This window comes from Vombatus ursinus, unplaced genomic scaffold (genome assembly GCF_900497805.2).
Source record: "Vombatus ursinus unplaced genomic scaffold, bare-nosed wombat genome assembly UNPS02014830.1, whole genome shotgun sequence".
Lineage (NCBI taxonomy): Eukaryota > Metazoa > Chordata > Mammalia > Diprotodontia > Vombatidae > Vombatus > Vombatus ursinus.
This window is the reverse complement of record NW_020954608.1, coordinates 8,587,178-8,612,112: the sequence shown is the minus strand read 5'-3', so window position 1 is coordinate 8,612,112 and position 24,935 is coordinate 8,587,178. Positions and strand designations below refer to the sequence as shown.

Genomic DNA, 24,935 nt, shown 5'->3' with positions numbered 1-24,935 from the left:
TGGAACCATAATAAATGTTTAACCACAGTCTGCGTTTAAAATGAGACAATCTGATCTTCTATAATAAATAATATTAACATGATTGCAAGTCTACAGATGTTATCATTGCCAAGATTTATGGCAATGCTACATGCAAACACATTCTGATTAGTAGATAAGCATAAGATCAATTTCCTTAATATCACTGCATGGAGCTGAAAGTGTGTGTGTATGGGGGAACCACATAAGAATTCTTTAGTTGATAGAATGATTGTGTATAAAAGGCATTGTGAAAGTAAGTCACCCTGTTTAAGTCACAAACATTTTATTTAGACACCCTGCATTTGTTAGAATAAATGTGAACAATAAACTCAAAACAGAAATTAACAGGAAATCTATTACATTCTTGGTAATTATATATGGAATATTGATTCCATCCAGAATATAGTAATTCAATAAAAATTAAAGTTCATTTACCAGAAACAGCATAAGCCTGAATCTATGCTTATTTAAATAGAATTGTTTTGCATACCTAATTTCTGCCCCACCTCCTCCTTTTAAACTAACAGAAGAGAAAAATGTCAAGAGGAAAAAGATGCTTGAAAACCTTTTGTTTGTCCTTTCTTATTTTCAGAAAAAGTGACATTTTCCTGGCTCTAATTCCTCTGTCTACTTCAATACCAAGAAATAGCAGTACAGAGGGTGGGGAAACTACAGACAGACTGATGTTACAGAGACAGCTCCAGCCCTGCTTACCTGACATCGCAATAGCTTTTCTGATCTCGATTTCTGGTGGCTGTTGTAAATGGAAATTCTTGCTTTGGGGAGGAGTTGTACAAATGACTTCTGAGAGCCATTCCAATTTCCAGGACTTTATAATTCTAAGCAGGGGGCTTTAATCAGCAGCCAGAATATAAGGAGGCAACTCTAACCCTCTAAAATGGCCTAGATGTGGCAGGTAGCATATTTATTTTCTTGTTCGGCAATTTCATTTTTAATGGCTATAACATGATTTTCTAGTTGCTTTAGTTGATTGACTTTCTCTTGCTTGGTTTGATTTAAGACCCGGATCTTCTTTTCTAAATCTGAAAGAAAAAAAAAACCGAAATGAAACTACGTATTTGAAAAAAAAAAGTTCCCCTCAGCTTCCACATTTTTGCCGGGGTGGGGATTTACATACTTCTTAATGACACAATTGTTTTTGCCATGTAATCTAATCTAATCTTTTTAATTAAAATTTTCAAGGATATCATGCAAATTGGAGCAAATGTTTTAATGACATTGAAGCTTTTTGGCCTCAGATAATAAAATCTCTACAGGGACATTAATCATTTAGAGCCTAATATATTTTCTGTTGTTGGAAAAAAGTTGGAAATGAAAACAGGTGATGACTCTGGATTACAGTGAGTAGCTAGGACAGCATGACAAATATTTTCAAGGTTTGTTCTAGTTATTTTTATTTATTCTAGTTAATTTATTTTCTACTCAGTGGATTTCTGCTCATTTTTGTCTATGTATTTGGATCTTCATTCCCTTAATCCTTTGGATATGTGTGTGTGTGTGTGTGTGTGTGTGTGTGTGTGTGTGTGTGTGTGTGTGTAATAGGGAGGGGACATGTGTGCTTCTAGGACCAAATTAGACAGTCAAGTGCCTGAATGGAGTGCTTTTCTGTTACTGGTTATTCTCTCTTTTCTATGGGAAATCCCTGGAAACATAAGAGAGGGGGATTCATCAGAGGAGGAGGGTATGACTCTAGTGGGAGAGGGTAAAGTACGCTGTTGGTGTTTGGGTGGAGTTTGGGTTGAGAAGCTTGGTAGTTGCAACAGAAGAGAGATGTATGGCTTAAGTTTTTGAGATCCATTGATTGATTCTGATTTGTGTACTTGTTGCGCATTCCAACTCTACACATTCAAATTCAGCACTTCAAGTTTCCCTTCCTAGGGTTCTAATGATATCTCTTTTTTATTCAAATTTAAAATGTTTATATCTCTTGTTTTTATATCACCTACATTTATGAATGTATCTTTCCTTCTATCCAATAAGCTATTCCTTGCAACAAAGAATATAAAAGAGAAAGCAGTTCAGCAAAATAATACATCATGTCTGACAACATATGTAATGTTCCACATTTCCACTTTTAGGAAAAAAAAAGAGAGGGTGGTGTATTTCTTATATTTTCTCTGGGGTCAAGCTTAGTCAAAATAAAGATATAGTCTCCAGGTTCTGTTTTATTTTGGTTCTTTCTACTTATACTGTTGTATTCATCGTGTGTGTTTTTCCTAGTTCTGCTTGCTTTCCTCTGCATCAGTTCACCTGTCTTCCCATGCTTCTCTAAGTTCTTGATATTCATCATTTCTTATGGAGCAATGATCCATTACATTCATGAACCACAATTTGTTTAGCCATTTCCCTATTCTTTGCAACAGCAAAAAGTACTGCTAGGAATATTTTAATGTATATACAATCTTTCTTTCAGTCTTTTACCAACTTGGCTTATACAGGCATCTCTTTCTAACAAGCAGAGGTAGAGCCAGGCATGTGTGATTTAAGCCTCTCTTATTGATGAGGTTGAGTGGACAGTTGCTCTACCCTATTGTAAGTGTACCATTAGTCACCCTTTCAGTGCTCCAAGTGGGAGAAAAAGCAAAAATCAGTGGGATGGTATATTGTAGTCATAATACTTTAAGTGGAATAGCTTTAGAATCTTTAGGAGAAAGGCTTAAATCATTTTATTTGAGAAGCAACATGGCATTGTGGATAGATTTGAATCCCACCTTAGATGGTTACTTGCTGTATGGCCCTGAGGAAATCACTCAAACTCTCTGAGCCTCATCTGCAAAATGAGGGAATTAGAATTGATAGCCTATAATGTCCCTTCTAGTACTAAATATATACTCATTTCTTGATCCCCCTATCTTGAGCACTGACAGCTTTCTGGTTGTTTGTGTAGAGGATATGCCCAAGAAAAACCTGATTGATGTTAATCTCTTGATAACCAAGTTCCTAAAATGAGGATTTTGCTCTGAGCTCCCCAAGTGTAAAAATCCTCACAGACACCTTGGGATGAAACTTTTGTTTTCATACAAGAGATGGTGACTTGAGGGAGTGTGACTTCTGCATGGGTACTTCCTCAAACCATTGCCTCTTTTGCTTCCTTTCTTACCCAGTCAAATTCTAGAAAGAGTGACTTCTTCCAATCCGGCCTGTGTCCTAAGCAGTCTATTGAAATTGTTTTCTCCAAGGTCACCATTGCCTAAATGCCGCAATCAATGACCTCATCATTCTCAGGCCTCATCCTCCTTGACCATTATTTAGCCACTCTCTCCCTCTTGATACTTTTTTGTTCCTTGGTTCCTTGGTCATTCCCTTGGTTTTTCTTCTACTTCTCTCAACATTTATTTGTCTCCTTCACTAGCTTTTCTTCTTATTCCTGCCCCAAATGTTGGATTTTTCCCACTTATTCTCTCTACTCCTTCATTCTCTAGCCTTCTTTCCCTTGGTAATCTCCAGTACCCCAAGTTTGAATTGTTACTTCTATGTGAATGACTCCCTATATTTATTAGAGATCATCTCTCTAGCTACCAATGTTCAGCACTTTGGAATCTCTTTGATTCCTTTTTCCTTTTACTTCCCATGTCCAACATATTATCTAGTCCTATTGATTCTGTGTCTGTAGTGACTCATTTTTTCCATTCCCACTGCTACCACCAAAGTCCTGGAATGCAATAGTTCTCGTTTCAAATATCTCATTAGTCTCCTAACTGCCCTCTCTGTTTCCCATCTCTCCCCTATCCGATCCATCCTACACATTGCTGTCAGTTTCCTAATGTACAACTCTAATTATATCAACAAGATTGTTCAGAAACCAATGGTGTACATCATGTACTGGGAGGGGGTGGGGAGACAAATAAATTTAAAGCACTTATTATATGCCAAACACTATGCTAGGCCCTGGGATACTAAGACAAAAATGAAACAATCCCTGCTCTCTAGAAACTTATGTTCTATAGGGGGAAACAATGTACATAATAAGGTATGATATCCTTTTTGGGTTATCACCCCAACATCATGGCACCCATAAGTCTCCAGGTAGAGGCTACTATCATAGGTTCAAGTTAATCTGTGAGTCCTAAAACTATAAACCACAAGCCCCACCAGAATGCTTATTTGAATGGTCAGCCACAATTAGCTCAAATTAGACACAATTAGCTCAAAGCAAAGCCATTTAATAAGTTGCCATATTAAGAATAAGAGATATAGAATATTCTCCCTAAAAACTTGGGGTACATTCTCCCACAAATACAAAGAGTATCAGTGAGAAGAGTGAGTACAAACTTACAGTACACTGGTAATGAGTCATACATGTAGAGAATACTAGTGGGTAAGGCAGCTCATGTGTTTGTCATGGTAGGGATCTGCTCTTTCTCTTCTCCTTGTGTTCTTACAAAGCTAACTTCTGCTGGGTGGATTAATCATCTGGGTTCCCTTGGCTCATTCTTCTCCACAGATCAATTCCAACTGCCAAGACTAATTCCCCCTTGAGTCCATGATTGGCTCTTTTCTCTACTCCCAGGGGTGCTCCTTGAAGAACTACTTCCTACCCCAACACACTCTCTCTCTCCCTCTCTCTGACAGGGTCACTTCACAAACCTGTTTCCCACCTCAACAGTCTCTCATGACTATCAAGGTTGGCTTTTTAAGAGCTACCAGGAGCATGAGCAATCTTTGGCAAGCTATCCCTCTAATTCCAACAATAACAACTCTTTAACATTTTATATAGCGGTGATAGAACATTTAAGCTCCTGACACACACATACACACAAAATAAACCCACATCAACACTTTATCTTTCTGTTACAATCTTACCTTTTCTGTAATTTTATCATCTGGGATAAGGATCAACCTAGGGAGTCATGGACCAACTCTCCTCAAATACAAATGTACACATAAAATATAAAAATAAATATGAAGTAATTTATTGGAGGGACATTAGCAGCAGGGAGCAGATCAGATAAGGCTTCATGGAGAAGGTGGTACCTGAGTTGAGTCTTGAAGAAAACTAGAGATTTCTAAGTGATAGAGGTGAGGAGGAAGCATAAATAAAGTGTTACAGTACAAGTAAAGTATATTATATGATATATATTGTAAATATAGTATAATATAGTATATATATATTATAAGTACAAGTACAAATTCCAGGCATGAGGGTCAACCTGTCCAAAGGCATAGAGACTGGACTCTCAAAACACTCTGTTTATACCTCTCCTGCTGGTATCCTGCTTTACTTTGTAGTATAGTTGTTTGTGTAAGTATCTCATCTCCCCTATTAGGTTGTAAACTCCTTAACCACAGAGGTTGTATCTTATTCATCATTTATCTCCATCAGTGTCTGGCAGGATGCCTTGTAGATGAGAAGAATTCCATAAATGATTATTGAATGAATCAATGGCTTAAAAAGTCACAGGAATATGTTCCATGCATTACAGAGATTTGTTACTATGGTTTTATTCATACTTTGTCCATTGTCAAAGAAAGAACTAAGTTATGTGTATATATTAATGGAGTATGGCTACCTTTTATTCGTTGCATTTTTTCCTTTGTCTCCCCAACCAATTTTTCTGCTTCTTCTTTTAGCTGTTTTACTTTACTGAGTGTTCCCTTCACAAATCCTTTAGAGTTTGTCTTATCTTGAAGAACTGTAAATTGTTTTTTTAGGTCGATGAGATCCTGTAACAGAGTAAAGACCACCATCAGTCATCATCATGTAGTATTTATTAACCATCCTTTTGCTATGATTTGAAAGTAGACACAAGGGAAACAATACTCTAATTAATGTGATATTTGAACTACCCTTACATGAGTCATCTGTGATACCATGGAAAGAACCCTGGATTTGGAGTCAGAAGACATATGTCCTAGTATATACTAGCTGAGTTATCTTGGGCAATTCACTTAACTACTGTATGGTTCAGTTTCCTTATTTGTAAAATGAATTTACTTGTACTACCTACCTTATAAGATTATTGTAACAATAAAATAAGATAGTGCATAGAAAATATTTTATAGTCAATAACTAGGACCTACTTTATAGTTTGCAAAGCAGGTTACAAATATTATTTCATTTGATCCTCATAACAATTCTGGGATATAGGTGCTATTATTAGCTCCCATTTTACTAAATAAAGAAACTGAGGCAGACCTAGGTGAAATGATTTGCCCAGGGTGACATAGCTAAATCTGAACTTGGTTCTGCTTGACTCTAGGTCCAGTGCTCTATCCACTGTGCCACCCAGCTACCTATTTGAATTAAGGATGGATGTTTTCTTAGAGTTTATAATCTAGTCTGGTATTCCATACATAAAAGGTAGGACAGTATGAAAGACAGCATGGGATAGTGGATACAGTGCTGGATTTGGAGTCACGATGAGGTAGGTTTGAACTCCACCTCAGATACTTATTAGCTGTGTGACTCTGGGCAGGCCATTTACCCTCTCTTGGCTTTAGTTTCTGTAAAGCAAGGGAGTTCAACTCTATGACTCCAAGGTTCCTTTCAACTCTAAATCTATGACACTGCGATCCTATAATCAAGCCGACCTAATGCTGTGTCTGGAACTCCATCTGTATTCCATCTCTTATCTCTGTGCCTTTGGAGAACCTGTTCCCCATGCCTGGGATTCACTTCCTCCTCCCTTCCCTTCCTTTTTAACTCCCTTAAATTTTATCTGATGCTCTCAATCTTTTCAAATCATCTTGTATGTATGCGTCTTTCTGAAGACAAGCATCCTGTAGTCCTCCCCTGCCCCAGTAAAATGTTAGTTTCTTGAGTCATTTCTGGTTTTTGTATCCCTAGGTCTGAGCACCATGTCTGGTACTTAATATTTATTTAACTGAATCATTTGTTAAAATGTGTTGCACACACAAGCTCTGTAGGAACTCAGAGAAGGGATAGATCAATGTGAAGTAGTCAGAGAAGGCTTTGGGTGACTTAAGCTGAGATTTGAAAAAGTCTAGGATTTGGTCTTTTGGAAAGAAAGCAGGAAATTCTCCTAGACAGAAGTGGGAATGAGCAATCTTTCTTGAACAATCATTCTGACTATAGGAGGGGTTAGGAGGAGAGTCAAGAGGAAGTCAGCTGATGTAGGAGACTTTGGGGAATACCCTTTGTTGAAAGGAAGAATAAAGAAAGGGAGTCAGTAAAGGAAGCAGGAATAATCAGAGGAGAAGGACTAGTAGAATGTATTGTAAAGGAAGCCAAGGGCAAAAAGAACTTTGAAAAGCAGGGAGGAAAGGAAAAGAGGGCCTATAGTAGTGATAAATATGACAAAACTTTTGAAGACAATGAAGACTGACAGAAGACAAGATAGGTAACCTCTGAGATAGCAGTTGAAGTGGAGGGTAAGGGGTATGAAACTTAGAACGAAAGGATTTAAGAGGGAACAGTAGGTGAGGAAATAGAGCCAGGGGCTATAGATCATTAAGCTGAGGAGTTCGGCTGAAAGGAAGGGAATAATAAGAATAATAAACAATGTTGGCTTACTTACACATCTAATGATTTACAAAATACTTTCCCTGAAATAACCCTGTAACAAAGGTGGTGGTTGTTCAGTTATTTCAGTTGTGTCCAACTCTTTGTGACCCCAGTAATTCAGGTCTTACAGATGAAGAAAGTGAGGTTCAGAGAAATAGATATATGGTTAGCAACAGGGCCAGGTCTTGGATTTCTTCCTTATGGCCAATGGGTGCTCTCTCCATTATAATGCTAGAAGATGATAGATGGAAGAGGTAGTAGGGTTAAGTGAAGACACCCTATAGAGAGAGAGGCAGTGTGATGGTGAAAAAGGAGTTGGAATCCTTGCTATAGCACCTACCAAACGTGTGACTATGGGACAGTTATTTTACCTCTTTGACCCGCGGTTTCCTCCTCTCTAAAACAAGCACAGTCATACATGTATTATCTGCCTCACAGGTTTGTTGTGAGCAAAGTGCTATGTAAACGCTAAAGCATTATATAAACGGGAGCTATTATTCTCTATATTTTGCTTGTGCAACTCAAATACAATCTCTTTGGGAGCAGCTGTATCTTTTACTTCTATTTTCCTATCAATAATGATATTGATAATATTTTATTAACAACATTTTTCATTTCTGTGATGTTTTACTGTATAAGAGGTGTTTTCATATACATTATCTTCTTGCCTTCTCATAGCACCTCTGTTAGGTATTCAGGGCACATATTATTAGAATCACCTGACAGATGAGAAAACTACCCAGGGAAAAGAAAACTGGATCTAGAGTCAGAAGACCTGGATTCAAATCTTGCCTTTGCTACTACCTGTGTGATGACTTAATCTCCCTGAGCCTCAGTTTCCTCAACTGTAAAATGAGGGAGTTGGATTCAGTGGCCTCTAAGGCAGCTCCCAGTTCCAGATCTAAGATGATAAGATCTAGTACAGTGCTTTTATTTTGTTGTTCAATTGTTTTTTAGTCATGACTGGCTCTTTGGGGTTTTCTTGGCAAAGACACTGGAGCGGTTTGCCATTTCCTTCTCCAGTTCATTTTACAGTTGAGGAAACTGAGGCAAAGAGGATTAAGTAACTTGCCCAGGGTCATACAGGTAATAAGTGTCTGAGGCCAAACTTGAACTTAGGAAGATGAATCTTTCTGACTCCAGGCCCGGCACTCTATCTACTGTACCAACCTAGGCGCTCTAGTACAGTGCCATGCACACAGAAAGCATCAATTAATAGTTGTTCAATGAATGGATTGAACAAAGACAGAGGGAGAAGAACTTCCATTTCTGAGCCTTTCTATTTTCACAGAAAATCTTAGAAATTATCTTGAAGTCAGAAAAAAAGTTTACCTGGTGCATCAGGAACTTTAAGCTAGCAGCTACAACTCAGAATTTCACATTAAAAAAAATGTGGGTTAAAAGATCTATGTTACATGGTGATGATTGTCTCTGAAGAAAATGAAATAATACAAAGATGAGAAAATAGGCTTTTAAGGAAATTGGCTCCTGTAAGGAATGGCTTTCCTGGGTCACTCAACCCGCCAAAACCCATTTTAATGGCTGATTGTCCGCATCTGCTTAATTAAACAGTAATTCTACCTCTGATTTCATGTCTAGATCTGCATCTCTTGGACATGCGATTGTCTCCCTTGCTGCTTTGTTTCTGCATCATGTCAGCCAGTCAATAAACATTTGTTAAGTGCCTACCACAGGCTGAGCACTGTAACTATATTAGAACAGTGTCCAAGGTGAGATTTTGGGATTTTATTTTGAAACATAAATGAATGTATAAAATGGAATGTTACCTAAATGAAGACATTCATTCGAATTTGGAAGCTCAAAAGGGGTTTGAAATAGGGACTGTATGTAAAGGACATGTTCCAAAATATCAGGAGGACTGGTGGCTCCAGGTCAAGGATGAAATTCAGGGGTCAAGTGAGATATTTGTAAAGCACTTAGAATGGTACCTGGCACATAGTAGGTACTTAATAGATGCTTATTTCCTTTCTTCCTTTCAGGATGGGGGCCAGAGGAAGGACCCTGATGGGATTTATCTGGAGGATCCTGCCTTCTACAAAGTGCTTCTGAGTACCAACCTTTTCCTCATTTCTGCTGTTCCCACTCTCTCTTTTAATTCCCCCCTATGCACACACACACACACACACACACACACACACACACACACACACACACCCCTCTGAGGGTCAGGTGGGCACATACAGTTTGGCTGCAGACACCGGTCCTAAAATTTAACAATACTGATAGTCCTAAAGTATAGGTTAATAAAACATCAGGGAAAAATCTGGGATTAAAGATGCAGAGCAAGTAGTCACTAGTAAACATTCATTAAACACTTATGATATGCCAGGCCACTTGTCAATGTGTCAGTAAGATGTTATTTAATAGGAAACTGCTCCTTTTCTCTTGATTAGCTCTTGAAGGACTAAAACTAACCTTCTCAGTGATGTGAGCTTGACCCTGGGCTGATTCTGCCTGGGCTTTTGCACTGATGGCACTGTCTCGTGTCCTTTGTATCTTGGTTTGCAGGGTAGAGATTTCATCTTCCAGTGTAGACTGTTGGCTTGCTATGTGTTCCAATTCATCATCAGTCTTATTGGTGAAGTTTTCAGCCTGTTTTTTTGGGAAAGATTAAAAAGGCAAAACTCCATTCGTGCCATGTGAAACAAGTGGGATCTGAGGCAACAAGCCTATTGCCCTGGTTCCTAAATCTTTCAAGTATGAGTAAACCATTTTAGTGTAAAATAATTTTGTGCATCATTAAGAGCAGAGCCCTACAGTGTACCCCAAAAGATCTGCCTCCAGGTGGAGATAATAGGGTCAGAGATCTAAAAGCGGAGGGTACTTTATTCGTTATCTAGTCCAAATCCCTCATTTTGCAAATGAGGAAACTGAGGTCCAGAGAGGTTGAGTGAATTGTTTAAGGTCACCTAGTAGGTATTAGTCGGGATTTGAACTGAGGTCCTGTGACCCCCATTTAGGGTTTTCTTGGCAAAGATACTGGATTGGTTTGCCACTTCCTTCTCCAGCTCATTTTACAGATGAGGAAGCTGAGGTAAACAGGAGTTAAATGACTTGCTCAGAGTCACACAGCTGAGTAAGTGTCTGAGGCTAGATTTGAACTCAGGAAGATAAATCTTCATGACTCCAGGCCCAGCACTCTATCCATTGCTACACCTAGCGGCCCCAGAGATGATATAGAACGAATTAATATGGCATTTTCATCTTTTCCCACTTTGCATTTGATTTTTTGTCGACTGAGTACAAACAGTATCTGATTTCCAAGGACCAGTCTAATACACACAAAGCTCATCTGAAGTAGCCTGGCCTCCTTATGAAGAATTCCTTGGCCTTGGCAACCTGTGCAATAAAGAAAAACACTTGGTATCACAAAGTCACAGAGTTGGAAGGGGCCTCAGAGGGTTCTAGTCTAACTTGAACCTAAAGAAGCCCCTCTACAATGTAGCTGACAAGTAGGATCTCTAGTTAGGGCGGATTAGGAAATGCCCACTACTCCCTAAGGCACTTTGGCTTCGATCTGATCCTCTGGAATCTAATCTGCCTCTTGGCAACTTCTACCCACGGCTTCTAGTTATGTGTCCTGGGGTCATGCTGAACGAGCCTTTGCGTCAGTGGCATTCACATAATTCAAGATAGCTAGTTGGTTCCTAGTAAGTCTCATCTTCTCTGGGCTAAACATCCTCACTGTCTTTAACCAGTCCTCACATAGCACAATCTCAAGGCCCTTTACCATCTTAATGAAATTAGGATCAGAGCAATAACCCAGGATTAATCTGATAAGGTCAAAATATTCCAAGGTGGAAACTTGGAAAAAAAAACATGGGTGAAATATGTAAAATAGATACTTTTCCCTCAGGCATCGCCTCGTTTTCCACCCAGCTGCACTTATTTTTGGACTTCTTTGGCTTTTGCCCCACGTCCTTTTGTGAGGGAGCTTTCCCTTGACCATTTTTCCGCTTTTTCTTATGTATTGTCTTCCTCCATTAGATTCTAAGCTCATTGAGGGGAGGGATTGTCTTTCTTTTTTGTATTTGTCTCTCTAGTGCTTAGCAAAGTGCAAGGCACATAGTAGGTGCTTAATAAATCTTTATCCACTATGACTTATTGACTATTGACTTTTCTAACAACACAAATACCTTTGGTCAATTGGCAATACTGCATATTTCATTGGCTCTCGGATCCCGTCATTATGGGTACTCCGTCTACTGGTGTAGATCATAATCCAAGAAACTTTTTTTATTTTGTATAATTCTTGTTCATGTTTTCCCAAAAATCCTCTGTAGAGGACCAGCATAATGTAATGGAATCCTTCCTCTAAATCTTTTCACATTACCTGAGTATAACTGCAACACCCAGAGTTTCCATTAGTTATTCTTTGTTTTTGCTACATGACTGACCCATCTCCTTTTCCAGTGATACCCATCTTGGGGGATATTTTTACATTACTTCTCATGTAGAAGCCATCATTGGTAATGTATAATAGCCACTGACAGCCCCTTTGTATCTTTACATGGCCCTTTGGGCAACCTGAGACTTTGACTCTTCCAAGTATGGCATTCCATGATTTACAGCCATACAGCATCACTGGAAGAATACTGGTGTTTAAAAAAGAAAAAGACTGATTTTTTTCTTTTAAAAAGAAGTTTGAGATTGTTAAAAGTTCTGGGAAATTTCATAAATGAAATCCAGCCTCATGTGCATTCCTGATATAGTTATATGTGTATATATTGTCTTCCCTGACAGAATCAAAACTCCTTTAGGGTAGGGGCTATTTCATTTGTATCTTCTTATCCCTACCATCTTGCAAGGTGTCTGATTCGTATTAGACACTTAATACATGCCTACTGATTGATTAACCTGATACAATTCCAGACATACCTCATTATCAATCTGTGGTGTCTATACAAAATATATGTATCAATATATACCTATTTAATAATAAAACAATAGCTACAATTTATATGGTGTTTTAAGGTTTGCAAAATGCTTTACAAATTATATCTCATTTGAACTTCACAGCAACCCTGTGAAGTAGGTGCTATTATTCCCATTTTACAGATGAAGAAATGGAGATAGAAAGAGGTTATATGACTCACCCAAGGTCATACAGCTAGTAAGTGTCTGTGGCCAGATTTGAACAGATTTGACTCTCCCTGACTCCAGGTTCAGCACTCGATCCACTTCACCTCCTAGCTGCTAATTTCATATGCTAGTGTGGACAATAAGCATCCTTTATTCTCCTGGTTTTTCCTAAGTGTATTCTTAAGCCAAACTGTTTTGAGTGGTTGTGGTTCTCATTTAGGAGACTTTGTAGTGTTGTGGGTTTGATGCAATTAACCCAATGTCATCTTTTAAAAAGGAACATCTGGATTAATTCAATATTAAAAGAATATCTCTCTTTTATTTGCCTCTGCTGGACATCCTCCATGATACTGGCAAACACCTTTGATAAGTGTTTCTTATCATCTTAAACCTTCATCCTCTATAAGGTTTTGCACTTAAGCACGTGCTCTAACGTGGTGTTGTTAGCTGCCATATTTTTGTGCTTGTTCCAGTGACACCAATCTCCTTTCTATTGCTCAGACTAGATACTCCATCTCTTGCCTTTGGGCATCTTTCACTTGTTGTTCCCATGCTTGAAATTCTCTCCCTCCCCATCTCCATCTCTTGGTTTCTGTGGCTTCCTTCAAATTTCAGCAAAAGTCTACCTCCTACAAGAAAATCTCCCTTAACGCTAGTGAGAGTGAGATCATTAAATCACAAGTCTAGAGCTAGACCTCTGAATCCATTAAGTCCAACCCTTTTATTTTACAGGTGAGAAACTGAGGTGTAGGAGGCAAAGAGACTTGCCCAAGGCTAGACAGGCCATAAATATAGAGTTGGATTTGAACCTAGGCCCTCTGACTCCAGAGTCAGTGTTCTTTTTCCACTGTCCTATGCTGCCTGGCAAGATGGATAGGATTCAACAACTTCAGTAGCATCTCTATTTGTTGGCCATTGGGCTAGGGTCTCACATTCATATTACTATTAAATTAATGTGTGCAAATAGTTTAAAACTGTGATCCTGCACACTCAGTCTCTTTTCCTTTCCCTGCCATGCTGATACTATTACTGCAGAAGTAAAAAAAGACCACAGAGGAACAAGAGACATTTTTAATTTTTCTAGAGTTTCAAGGGTTACCGTGGCCAAAGGATTCACCACCTACTGTATTAGTCAAGTGATGATGAGGTACTAGCCTGATCCAGTGATCATTTTATCCAACCGGGAATTAAATTTCCCTATTTGTAAAACACAATTATAGTAAGAGCTAGACCCGCCTTCTAGTACTGTGACTATCAAGTGAAATAGCATATGGGAAAGTGCTTTGTAAACTATAAAAGCCTACATAAACTCAACATATCATTATCTCTTTCGATCCACAGATCAATTCTGTGAAGTAGGTGGGACAGATATGATCACTGGTATTTTAAAGTGCTGTGTGTGTGTGTGTGTGTGTGTGTGTGTGTGTATCTATCTAGAGAATAACTAGTAGGCATTGTCTTTGCATTCTATTCACATTACCATCCTACAGGAAAATTCAGGACAGTTTCAAATTAGATGCAAACTACCTTCAATATGGTCATTTCAATTTTTTGTATCTCATCAGTCAGCTTTTTAATAGTAGAGTTTGCTTGCCCTTGGACGCTTTCAGCATGTTGCAAGTTTTTCAGCATTTCTTCCAGGTTTAGTAGGGTGTTTACTGCTTCCCTAAAATAAGAGAATAACACATCGGATTTAAGTGAATCTAAAACGCCAGTATTTTGATTCATTCTGATTCCATTCCATTTAACCAAAAAGATGATAGAATTGGGTATAAAGTAAATTTAGATTATTCTCAAGCAAAGGAAAATGCTAAAAGTGTGTGTGTGTTTTGAAAGCTGAATGTATATGACAAAACCTAGATACATGCACACACATGTACATCAGAGCACGTGGCATACATGCAATATATGTACAGTATGAATATGAGAGGCAATATGGTATTATGGATAGAGAATTGGCCCCGTTGTCAGGAGACAAGAAGGAGAAGGGAATCGACATTTATTATGCATCTACTGTGTGCCAGGCACTGTACTAAAGCACATTACAAGTAGTATCTCATTTGATTGTCACAACAACCCTAAGAGGTAGATGCAAGCATTATCCCCATTTTTTAGTTAAGGAAACTAAAGGAGACAGAAGTTAAGTGACTTGCCCAGGATCACACAGCAACTAAGTGTCTGAGACCAGATTTGAGCTCAGTTCATCCTGACTCTGGACCTAGAGCTCTGTCCACCCGACCACCTTGCTGCCTCTGGGTTCAGATGCTGATTCTAACATATACTGGCTTGTGACCCTAGATGAATTCTTTAATTTCTCAGGCCCCACATTACTTTAAGACTAGAACTTGCAGAACAGGTTCTGTTCTGCATTGGTGGAGGGTGTTTCCTCATGGGGAGCTCCCTATACCAATGAAATAACAGACCCCAAACAAAACAAAGCGTGTTCGTATGTAAATATACATGTGAATAGAAATTAGGGATACATGTCTCATTTTTATTTAATCTGTCATATGTCAAGAATTTGGAAAGGCATATGTAATTGCCTCATTTTTCTCATTCATAAAATGGAAATATCTCCCCCATCCCCAATCCATACATACCGCAGGTTCTAGTGCCTGCCTACACCTCCAAAATACCCTTTCATTTATTTTGTATTATTTTTTAATAGAAGCAGCAGGACATAGTGGATAGAGAGCTGGCCTCATAATTAGAAAGATGATTCAAGTACTTCCTCTGACCCCGACTGGCTGTGTGACCCTGGGCAAGTCACTTAACTTTGCAGCGCCTCTCCCCACCCCACAAGGTGATTCTCTAATACCCTAAGTGGCAGAACTGTTACTAATTTTCATTGGCAGAGGGAGTTTCTTCACTGTGAGTTCCCAATGCTGACAGAGTCCTACATTCAGTTCCCCACTCGTTGCTCCAAATTATTAAAATGGGCAGTGTATACTTTCTGATTCAGTCTCCCACGGGGGATGTTGAACCAGCCTGTATAGAATTGCTTCCTGTTCTCTTACTATGTGGTGATAGGAGTCTTTTGATTGGCAGCTGAGTTGGAACAAGGTATGTATGCAAAAGACACTAATTAGCCAAATTGATCTTTCCTCCCTGGCTGTGTGTGTAAGTGAGAAGGATGAACTGCTGTGGGCCAGTGGCAGGAATCCGTCATAAAACATTTGCACTTGCTCTGAAGTGGAGAGCAGGGACTTCCATTACATATGCCCAGAAATAGGCTCACCAAATATCCATGTATTGTTCAGTCATTTCAAACTCTTTGTGATCCTATTTGGGGTTTTCTGGGCAAAGATAGTGGAGTGGTTTGCCACCTCCTTCTATATTTCATTTTACAGAAGAGGAAAATGAGGCAAATGGGGTTAAGTGACTTGCCCAGGGTCACACAGCTAATAATTATCTGAAGCCAGATTTGAACTCATGAAGAGGCTTGGTGCCCTTTCCACTGCACCACCTCGCTGCTCTAAACATCCATGCGGGTGATAATATCAGGCAGTGCACATTGCCCACTCCTAGGGATTGGATTCACATTGTAACAGTCCCGTTACATATTTCATTTCCCCCAATAGAATGCAAATCCTTGAGAGAAAGTATTGTTTCATTTTTTGTCTTTGTTATTTCCAGTGTTCATCCTAGTGCCTGGCACAAAGTGGTACTTAATTAATGCTTACTGATTGGTTGATTGTCATGAGGATCAAAAGTAAGAATAAACTGGAATACTATATAAATGCCAACTATTATTACTATCTATCTAATAAAAATGCAATATGATCAACTGATTCAAGTTCCCTGATTTCTTTTTTTTGTTAAATTAGGGATTGATTTATTTTTTTTCTTTTCTTTTTTTTCTTTTGGGGAGGCAATTGGGGTTAAGTGACTTGCCCAGGGTCATGTTATGTGTCTGAGGCCGGATTTGAATTCATGTTCTCCTGACTTTTGGGCCAGTACTCTATCTACTGCGTCACCCAGCTGACCCAGGTTCCCTAATTTCTAAAGCTTTAAACAGCAATGTTAACAAATCCTTACTGGAATGGGGGTTGGGGGTAGAAGAGTCAAGAGGTTTCACAGAGAGAAAGTGTGTTTTTTAAGGCTGAATTTTTTAAAGCTGTGTTTATTCAGGTTTATTTGAGCCTGACTGAAATTCCACCCTCTCAGCAACCCAGTCAGAGGTTAAAATGAAAAGCATTTCAATACCAGTCTGTCTGGCTGTCGGTCTGTCTCTCTCGGTGATTTCATCTCACATCAACACTTATGAGATACTTAGAACTGAGCATTCAGAGTTACAGGAAGGAGAAATATAATAAAACAATAGCAGAAAATTAGAACAACTTTTTTGTTAGCATATCTAGAGATTTCTGTACCCAGGACAAAATCAGGTAAACTTCAGATCCAGCCCCTTCAATCAATCATAGAGTCAAAAAGTGTTTATTAACAACTTGCTATATGCCAGAAACTGTGTTAGGTTTTAGGGATTGAAAGATAAAAATTAAATAGTTCCCACTTATATTCTATTGGGGAAACAACAAATATGTTTATAAATAAATACCCAATACCCACAAGGCAATTCTGAGAATTGGGGGCAGGCAACAGCAGCTGGTGGTGTGTATGTGAATATATGTGTGTATGTGTATGTGTATGTATATGTATACATATGTGTGCAGAAATCAAACATAGCTTCCTGTCATTCAGTCAGTGAATAAGCATTTATTAAGTACCAGGGACTATGCTAAATATAGAGGATACAAAAGTGAAACAGTTCTGGCCCTATGACGTTTCCATTCTAATGAGGAATGTGATGTGATGTATGTGTGTGTGTGTGTGTGTGTGTGTGTATGTAAACATAGCTTGGGCTTCCAGCCAAACCTGGAACATTTTGCATGAAAGACTCCTAATTGGTGGAGAGAATGCTGATTTGATGATGCATCTGAATAAGCTAAAGCATTAATATGAGAGCTTTGGGGAGGAGAGACATTCCTTCTTCTAGAGAGTTCATGTGTGATATCAGACTAACTTGGAGACTGACTCCAGGCATGTAGAGACAGCAAGAGAGACAGACTTTGGAAGCTGCAGATGAGTACAGGAAGTTGGTTCCTGGACATATCTCCTGATTTCTAACCAGCCTTCCTACAGACTTGGGAGAATTTTTTCTTGGATGAGATCAGGGCTTCTTTCTTAGTTGATGTAAGATCCTATCTCCCTCTCATCCAAAGAGCTCTTCCATTCTGTGCATTTTCTAATATAATCTCTATAAATTCTCCAATTTCTATTTGCTTGGATAAATAGGTTTACTCACTATTCACTATATGTGATGATCTTTTGTGTAATGAGCATTAGTGGCAAGGGGCCAAGCTGGTGGGTATAAGCTTGGGTTAACCGTTGCCCTTAAGAGAGATCAGGGAGGATGATTTTTGTTTGTTTGTTAGTTTTGAGCCTTTTGTACCCATAAGACCAGCAATATTTAGTGTGTGTGTGTGTGTGTGTGTGTGTGTAGATAGGTATAATTTTGGTCTAGTATCCCACTGGAGACTGGATAAAAGAGTGCTCAGATTAGTGGTGCTTGAGAGGTTTACCTGCTCCTGCTTTCCAGCTATCATGCAGGTTTACCTCTTTTGAGCCACAGTTAGACAACCCTGCTGGGTATACAAATCTTACATAGGCTATACCTCACCATACATAATATACAAATGGTATAAGGTAATTCTGGGAGGGAGGGCACTAGCATCTGGGGATCAGGGAAAGTTTTAGGTCAAAGATAGTGCTTGAGCTGATCTTTGAAGGAAATTTTAGGGAAATTAGAAGATCAGCTAGGTGGTGCAGTAGATAGAGCACTGGGCCTGGAGTCAGGAAGACTTATCTTCTTGAGTTCAAAACTGGCCTCAGACATTTACTAGCTGTGTGACCCTGGGCAAGTCACTTAACCCTGCTTGTCTCATTTTCCTCATTGGTAAAATGAGCTGGAGAAGGAAATGACAAACCACTCTGGTATCTCTGTCAAGAAAACTCCAGATGGGGTCACGAAGAGTCAGAAATGACTGAGAGGAATAAACAACAACAACAGAGAAATTAGGTGAAGACAGAATTCAATTTGGGCTTCCTAGACAGCCCCATGTCACAATTTCCTTATTTCACCATGTTGCTGGATCTCTTTCCAGATTAATTTCCTCTCTCTTCCCCCAAACTCTATCATTTCCTCCTGTACAAATTCCAATAATTTTCTTTCACCAGTTCAATAGACACTCACTCAACAAGAGTTTATCAGGTGCCTACTTGGTGTAACACATTGAACTACATGAAGTTTTGTCCTTCCTGTGACCTTTTTGTTCAATTTCCCTAAACCCCTTCTGGCTATTTTTCATTGCTCATTTTATCTCTAATTATACTAATTTTTTATGTTAATATAAACCATATGACATAAAGGGGTTATATCTTCAATTAAGTCCCAACAAAATTGTAACAAAGGTTTATTTATAGAGTAGATGCTCAATAAATGTTTGCTTTTAATCTTGTCATTGATAATGTGACCATCCATATCACCTGATGGAGCTTGTGTAGTGAGCCACAGCTTCCCGTGCTCATAAAAACAACAGGATGGAGGTTCCTTTTTGCTTGGCTAAGTCAGCAAGGACAAAGGAAATTCAGAGCTGGTTAAATTGTTCATAGTCCGATGTATAAGGAGGTAATATACCATAAGAAAGGAACCTAGCCATTAATGAAAACAGGAAACAAGCTTCCCTGCTCTCTGTCTTATTATTATTGCCTGGCACACTGAGTCACCTTGTTCAAGAATTTGGCATTTGTTATGCAGCTCTGGATGCTGTACTTCTAATTTCATGATGCCCTTTGGCCAACACTTTTTCAACTGCTTATTGGATGTTGGGGATGGGGGAAGGATGCTAAAAACCATGCCATTTAAGGGTCAGTTGGAGAAACTGGGGATATATAGGTTGGAAAAGAGAAGTCTAAAGGGTAGCACGATACTTATTTTCAAACATTTGGAGGTCTATCATGTGGAAGATGGATTAGTCTTGTTTTGCTTACCTACAAAGGACAGAAATCGATGCAATAGGTGGAAATCACAAAGATGCAGATATAAGCTTATTGTACAGAAAAACTCCCTCCAAATTAGCAGTGACCCAAAGTGCCTTGTTAGGTAGTGAATTTCCTGTCACTGGAGATCTTTGAACAGACAATGCCGGGGATATTGTGGAGGGGATTTACTTTCAGGATTTAGGTTCAACTTGAGGGCCTCTGAACTCTGCTGCCAATTCTATGATTCCCTAAGAGCAATGGGAGAACATTATGAAACAAAACACTTACTCAGCTTCTTTAGACTTTGCTAAAAGTTTCTGGACTTCTGTGGCTTTTAGTTTTAGCCTGCTCTCTGTTGTTGCATGGTCATCCTCACAGAGTTTCGTAAGCAACTCTATTTTATCAAGCCCCTTAGTTAGATTTTGTAAAGTTATTGGGAGGTGGAGGTCCAGGACATGATTTGCAACCTTTTCTATGTCTTCTGGTGGGACGTTCTCATCTTAAATAAGAATGAAAAACATAGTTAATGGTGGCTCTTTATCAAACACCGAGTTTCTTAAACATGTTGAAGTCAAGTCAACAAACATTGATCAAGTGCCTACTATTTGCCAGGCCCTGTGCTAAACTCTAGGGATACAAAGAATCATCTAATGGGGAAACAAGATATAAATAAATATGTGTGAATAAAATGTGTGTGTATATGTATAGACATAATTATTGTGTGTGTGTTCGGGGTTTTTGAAAACCACATAAACACATTGAAAAAGAAGAACTAGAGTGTAAGTAAAATGTGAAAATGAATATTAACGATAACATGTTTATATCATAGTTGTGTCACTGATAAAAGAGCTCAGGGAAGAATACTTAGGGAAAAAAAGTTATTTGTTAGAGAAACAGTTGGGCTGGACAGAAAGAATCTTTTCCAAGGTACAGTTTCAAAGTCTTTTCCTTCCCCATCTCCAAAACAAAACAAGAGACTACTAAATGGTGAATAAAAAAATACTACTAAGTGGTGAAAAGAAAGGCTAAACAGGAAAAGTTACTACCAAATGAACGTGCTAGTTGGCAACAACTTCTGAGGTATGATTAGTGGGGAAGCCTCTACAAATGAACTTCACTATTTTCCCTCTATATGGACTAGCATTGGTACAGTGGAAAGAGACTTGGCTCTGGAGTCAGGGGAATTGGGCTCACATCCTGACTTTGTATTTTGCTATCTTTGTGACCTTGTGCAAGCCACCTAAATTCCCTGACCTTCCTCATCTATAAAATGAAGGAGTTGGACTAGATGCCCTTTGAGGTCCCTTCCAGCTCTAAATTGAGGATCCTAAGTATTAAAATTGTCAAAGGGCTCTGAAACTCTTGGGTTAAATAAATGTGCAAAGTCAGATTATGTATCAATTGAGTGACCAACAAGGAAAACAGATGCTACTTGACTGTGATCATATTGTGATCCAATCACAAATTAGAACATGGGATCCAATGAACTAGACAGGGAACAGAACACTAAGAATGGTAGTTCTGATTCCGCCCCTGTTAATATTCAACCACTCTGACTTCCTACGTTGTAAAGGCTTTGAGTTTAAATTCAGTGATAAAGGAGTGTGTTCCACTGAAGATCAATCTAGCGGTTCATCACTAAGTGGTCTGTATGCTGATTGATTTTTTTTTCAATGCAGAAACTCTCCAAGACCATCTACTAAAGTCATAGAAAAGTTGTGATTTGTATTGGTGAAGGGAATACCCTAACTTATAAAATCACAGATCCTTGAAGTGCTGAGATATGATATTTTTTTCTTTCTGTGGTAGGTCTCCCCAAATAAGGCACTGTGGATAGTGAGACAAATGGGTCCCCTTTATCACTTATCTCATAAAACCTTGTAAAAGAACTAAGAAAATAGGGTGGTTGTCATAAAGTTAAAAAGTTGCCCGTCTATTTCTGTAGCAGCTACCATTCAGTTCAATAAAACAAGCATTTATTGAGTGCCTACTTTGTGCTAGGCAATGTGCCAGACATTGGGGATACAAAGAAATGGTCTCTGCCCTCAAACAGCTTACTTCTTTTTGAAGAGTTGATAGTTTACCAGCCTAGTATTTATGTATTTTGATATTGATCAAAGTGGAATGAGATTAATCTCCCTTCTGTTATTATGCAAAGTTTTATCACATTACCCTCCAGTCCCAGAGTAAATTGCTGAAGCCCAAATACTAGATCTCATAGACTGAATCCAAGGGACTTTCCTCTTTTGAAACATAAAATATTTTTTAAACTAAGTAAGCTTAAAACACTGAGTTCATTTGTGTGGGTTGTATGTTATATTCCAGGATTTATTAGTGAATCATGCTTACTCAAAGAACCATAAAGAAGAGCATAGCATTAACTTTTTGAGAATATTTTCAATGGGAAGCTGTATGACCTCGAACAAGCAATTTAACCTCTATGGCCCTTGGTTTCTTCATCTGTAAAATGAAGGGGTGGGACCAGATGAGCTGTAAGGTCCTTTGGGTAAGCAACAGTTTATTATTTCAAGATAATACATGATGGGCCATTTCCTGTCCTTAAACTACATATGTAATTTCCAACCAATATAAACTTGCTTTTCTTATGAAGCAAAAGCAGTTGGGTAATAAAAATGAACCCAAGAAGAGAAACCACCAGCAGCATGCCTACCATTTTCACAAATCATTTACCTAGCAGAAAGTCCTTCACGTTGTGGAGGAGGGCTTTTGTCCTTTGCTGTCCCAGCTCTATTTGGTCCTTCATATTCTCTAGCTTCTCAGTTAGCTGCAAGGCTTTGGTCTTAGTAAGTTGAGTTAGTTTTGTTATGTTTCTTATCTGGAAAGAGATTTTAAAAGTACACAGTGAGAGAAAAGAAAAACACAATTGCTGAGCTCAGCAGTTTTGCCTAACAGAATAAAACCACTTATTAAGGACAAAGTAGAAAGCTGAGTAGTCACATTTTAGTAGTCCCATTAGGGCAGGGACTGTGTTGTTTTTCTTCTCTGTATCCAGAGTACCTAATAATATTAGTTAATATTTATATAGTACTTTAAGGTTCACAAAACATTTTACATATCTCACTTGATCTTAATGGCAACCCTGGGAGGCTGGTGCTATTATCCTCATTTCATACATGAAGAAACTGAGGCTGAGAAAAATTAAGCAACTTAAGTTTCTGAGGCTGGAATCAAAATGTTTAGTACAAAACTATGAACATTTGGACTCTTGATAAGTATTTGTTGTTGAACTTCTAAAAACTATTATTGGAAAATAATTGTGGTCAATTTTTACTATCATGTATTATTGTACTGTGGGAACATTGTCTTTCAAACATATTCCAGATCTAGGCATATGTTTCTATGATTAAAACCAATATTGGAAAAAAATACTAATTTAACATAAAGCATATTTTCTAAAAAACTAAAATAAAGTCAATTTAATTTAACATTTATTGAGTTTTTGCTGTGTGCAAGGCACTGGAGATAAACAAAAAATTGTAACCCTTAAGGAGCTTAAATTCTACTTTGGGGAGGGAGAATACAACAAATACACAAGTGAAATCGATATAAAATAAGTTGATATTATAATAAGCAATTCCAAGGAGAAAATGCTAATAACTGGTGGGAGTGATCCAGGGAATTCAGGAAGGCCTCATGTAGAAGGTGTTATCTGAGCTGGGTTTGGAAGGAAGCTAGAGATTTTAAAATGGGGAGTTGAAGAGAAAACATGTGCCCTGTGGGTACCAATGTAAAGGTATCTGGGCCATAGGGGAATGTATGCGGAAAAGTCAGCAGGTCAGTTTGACTGGAGAGGGGAGGGGCATTTTGGGTGAAACAATAAGAGATAACACTGGAAGTCTGGTTGGAGCTAAATTGTGGAGAGCTTTAAATGCCAAACAGAGAATGTTTTATTTTATTCTGGAGGCAGTAGGGAGCCACTAAAGCTTCTTGACTAGGGGAGTAACATGTTCTAATATGTTTTAGGAACATTACTTTGGCAGCTGTGTGGAGGATTGAATGGGGAGAGGAGAGACTGGAAACCAGATCATAGAGGGTTATGATAATATTTCAGATGAGAAGTGAGGAGGGCCTGAATTATAGAGGCTATGCAAATAGAGGGGAAAATGTATGAAAGAGCTATTACACAGGGAGTATCAATATGACTTGGCAACCGATTGGATATAGAGAGTAAGGGATATTTTTGTTTTTTACAAGACTGTATCCAAGAGGGGTAACTAGTAGTGTAGTGAATAGAGTGCTGCACCTGGTGCCAGAAAGACCTCAGTTCAAATTCGGCCTCAGACATTTACCAGCTGTGTGACCCTGGGCAAGTCATTTAGCCCTGTTTGTCTCAATTTCCTCATCTGTAAAATTATCCAGAAAAGGCAATAGCAAACCACTCTGGTATCTTTGCCAAGAAAACCCCAAACGGGTTCATGAAGAGTCAGACATGACTAAAAGGACTGAACAACAACAATCCAAGTCTTAGTAGGAAATAATTGGGACTATTTATTCTAAAATTTTCACCACAAATGATATGTTGAGGAATTTTTATTTGATTTTGTTAAAAAGCTCAGAACAGAGGAAGAAGCTTTAGACCCCAAAAGTACCTTAGAGGTCATCTTGTCAAACTTTCTTATTTTACAGATGTGGGAACTCAGGCCTAAAGAGTTTAAATGACTGTCAATCCCAGAACTGGACACAGGCATCCTGATTCCAACTGCAGTGCCTTTTTCATTATAGTGACTCCTCTGTTCTTCTCTCAAATTCTACTAATCTCTCAAATTCTACTAATGCACATTCTTTCAAAGTCAAAAAGAAAACATTCAACCTTTTAGTAAATGAGTTTTATCTGTGAGTTGGCTGTAGAAATAAATTCCGAATACTTCGTACACTTAGAATAGAAATTAGAGTCGTAAAAGACTTGCTGTCTGGAAAATAAGATCCTAATCTTTAAATGTGTGACTTCAGATCAACATTCTTGTGCTTTTCTCTGTGCTACATAGAGACAAAACTAGGTAGGAATAGAACAATGATGCCATCAAGTTGCATTTAATCACGCAAATCAGTTGTCAACAGAAGTAGGGCTAATTAGAATTCAAACACTACTCTTGCCCCAGACATAATTTGAAAAAAAGGCTTTTTTTTTTTCTCGGTTACATAGATTTTTTAAAAATTTCAACACAGTTTAAATTATGGTCAACAGTGAATTTTAAGACAAGAAGAAATTTCTGAGTGAGAAAAAATATGCCCTAATTTTATCTTTTCAGGGAAATATTTTCCT

General features: G+C 38.4%; 1 protein-coding gene across 6 annotated transcripts in view; it reads right to left on the bottom strand.

The window, feature by feature from the left end:
- Window positions 1-323: 323 nt before the first annotated feature.
- The window catches only part of LAMB4 (laminin subunit beta 4), a 155,658-nt gene continuing 131,046 nt past the window's right edge, over window positions 324-24,935 (bottom strand). For 5 of the 6 annotated variants that reach the window (XM_027838868.1, XM_027838867.1, XM_027838872.1 and 2 more), the window contains 6 exons: window positions 22,343-22,487; window positions 19,940-20,150; window positions 14,138-14,276; window positions 9,944-10,120; window positions 5,553-5,706; window positions 324-1,064 (listed from right to left, as the gene is read on the bottom strand). In XM_027838868.1, coding sequence (XP_027694669.1) covers window positions 925-1,064; window positions 5,553-5,706; window positions 9,944-10,120; window positions 14,138-14,276; window positions 19,940-20,150; window positions 22,343-22,487 — 966 coding nt within the window. In that variant the 3' untranslated portion in view covers window positions 324-924. Of the gene's footprint in view, window positions 1,065-5,552; window positions 5,707-9,943; window positions 10,121-14,137; window positions 14,277-19,939; window positions 20,151-22,342; window positions 22,488-24,935 lie in introns of those variants that run through there. The other variant, XM_027838873.1, reaches the window with a different exon arrangement.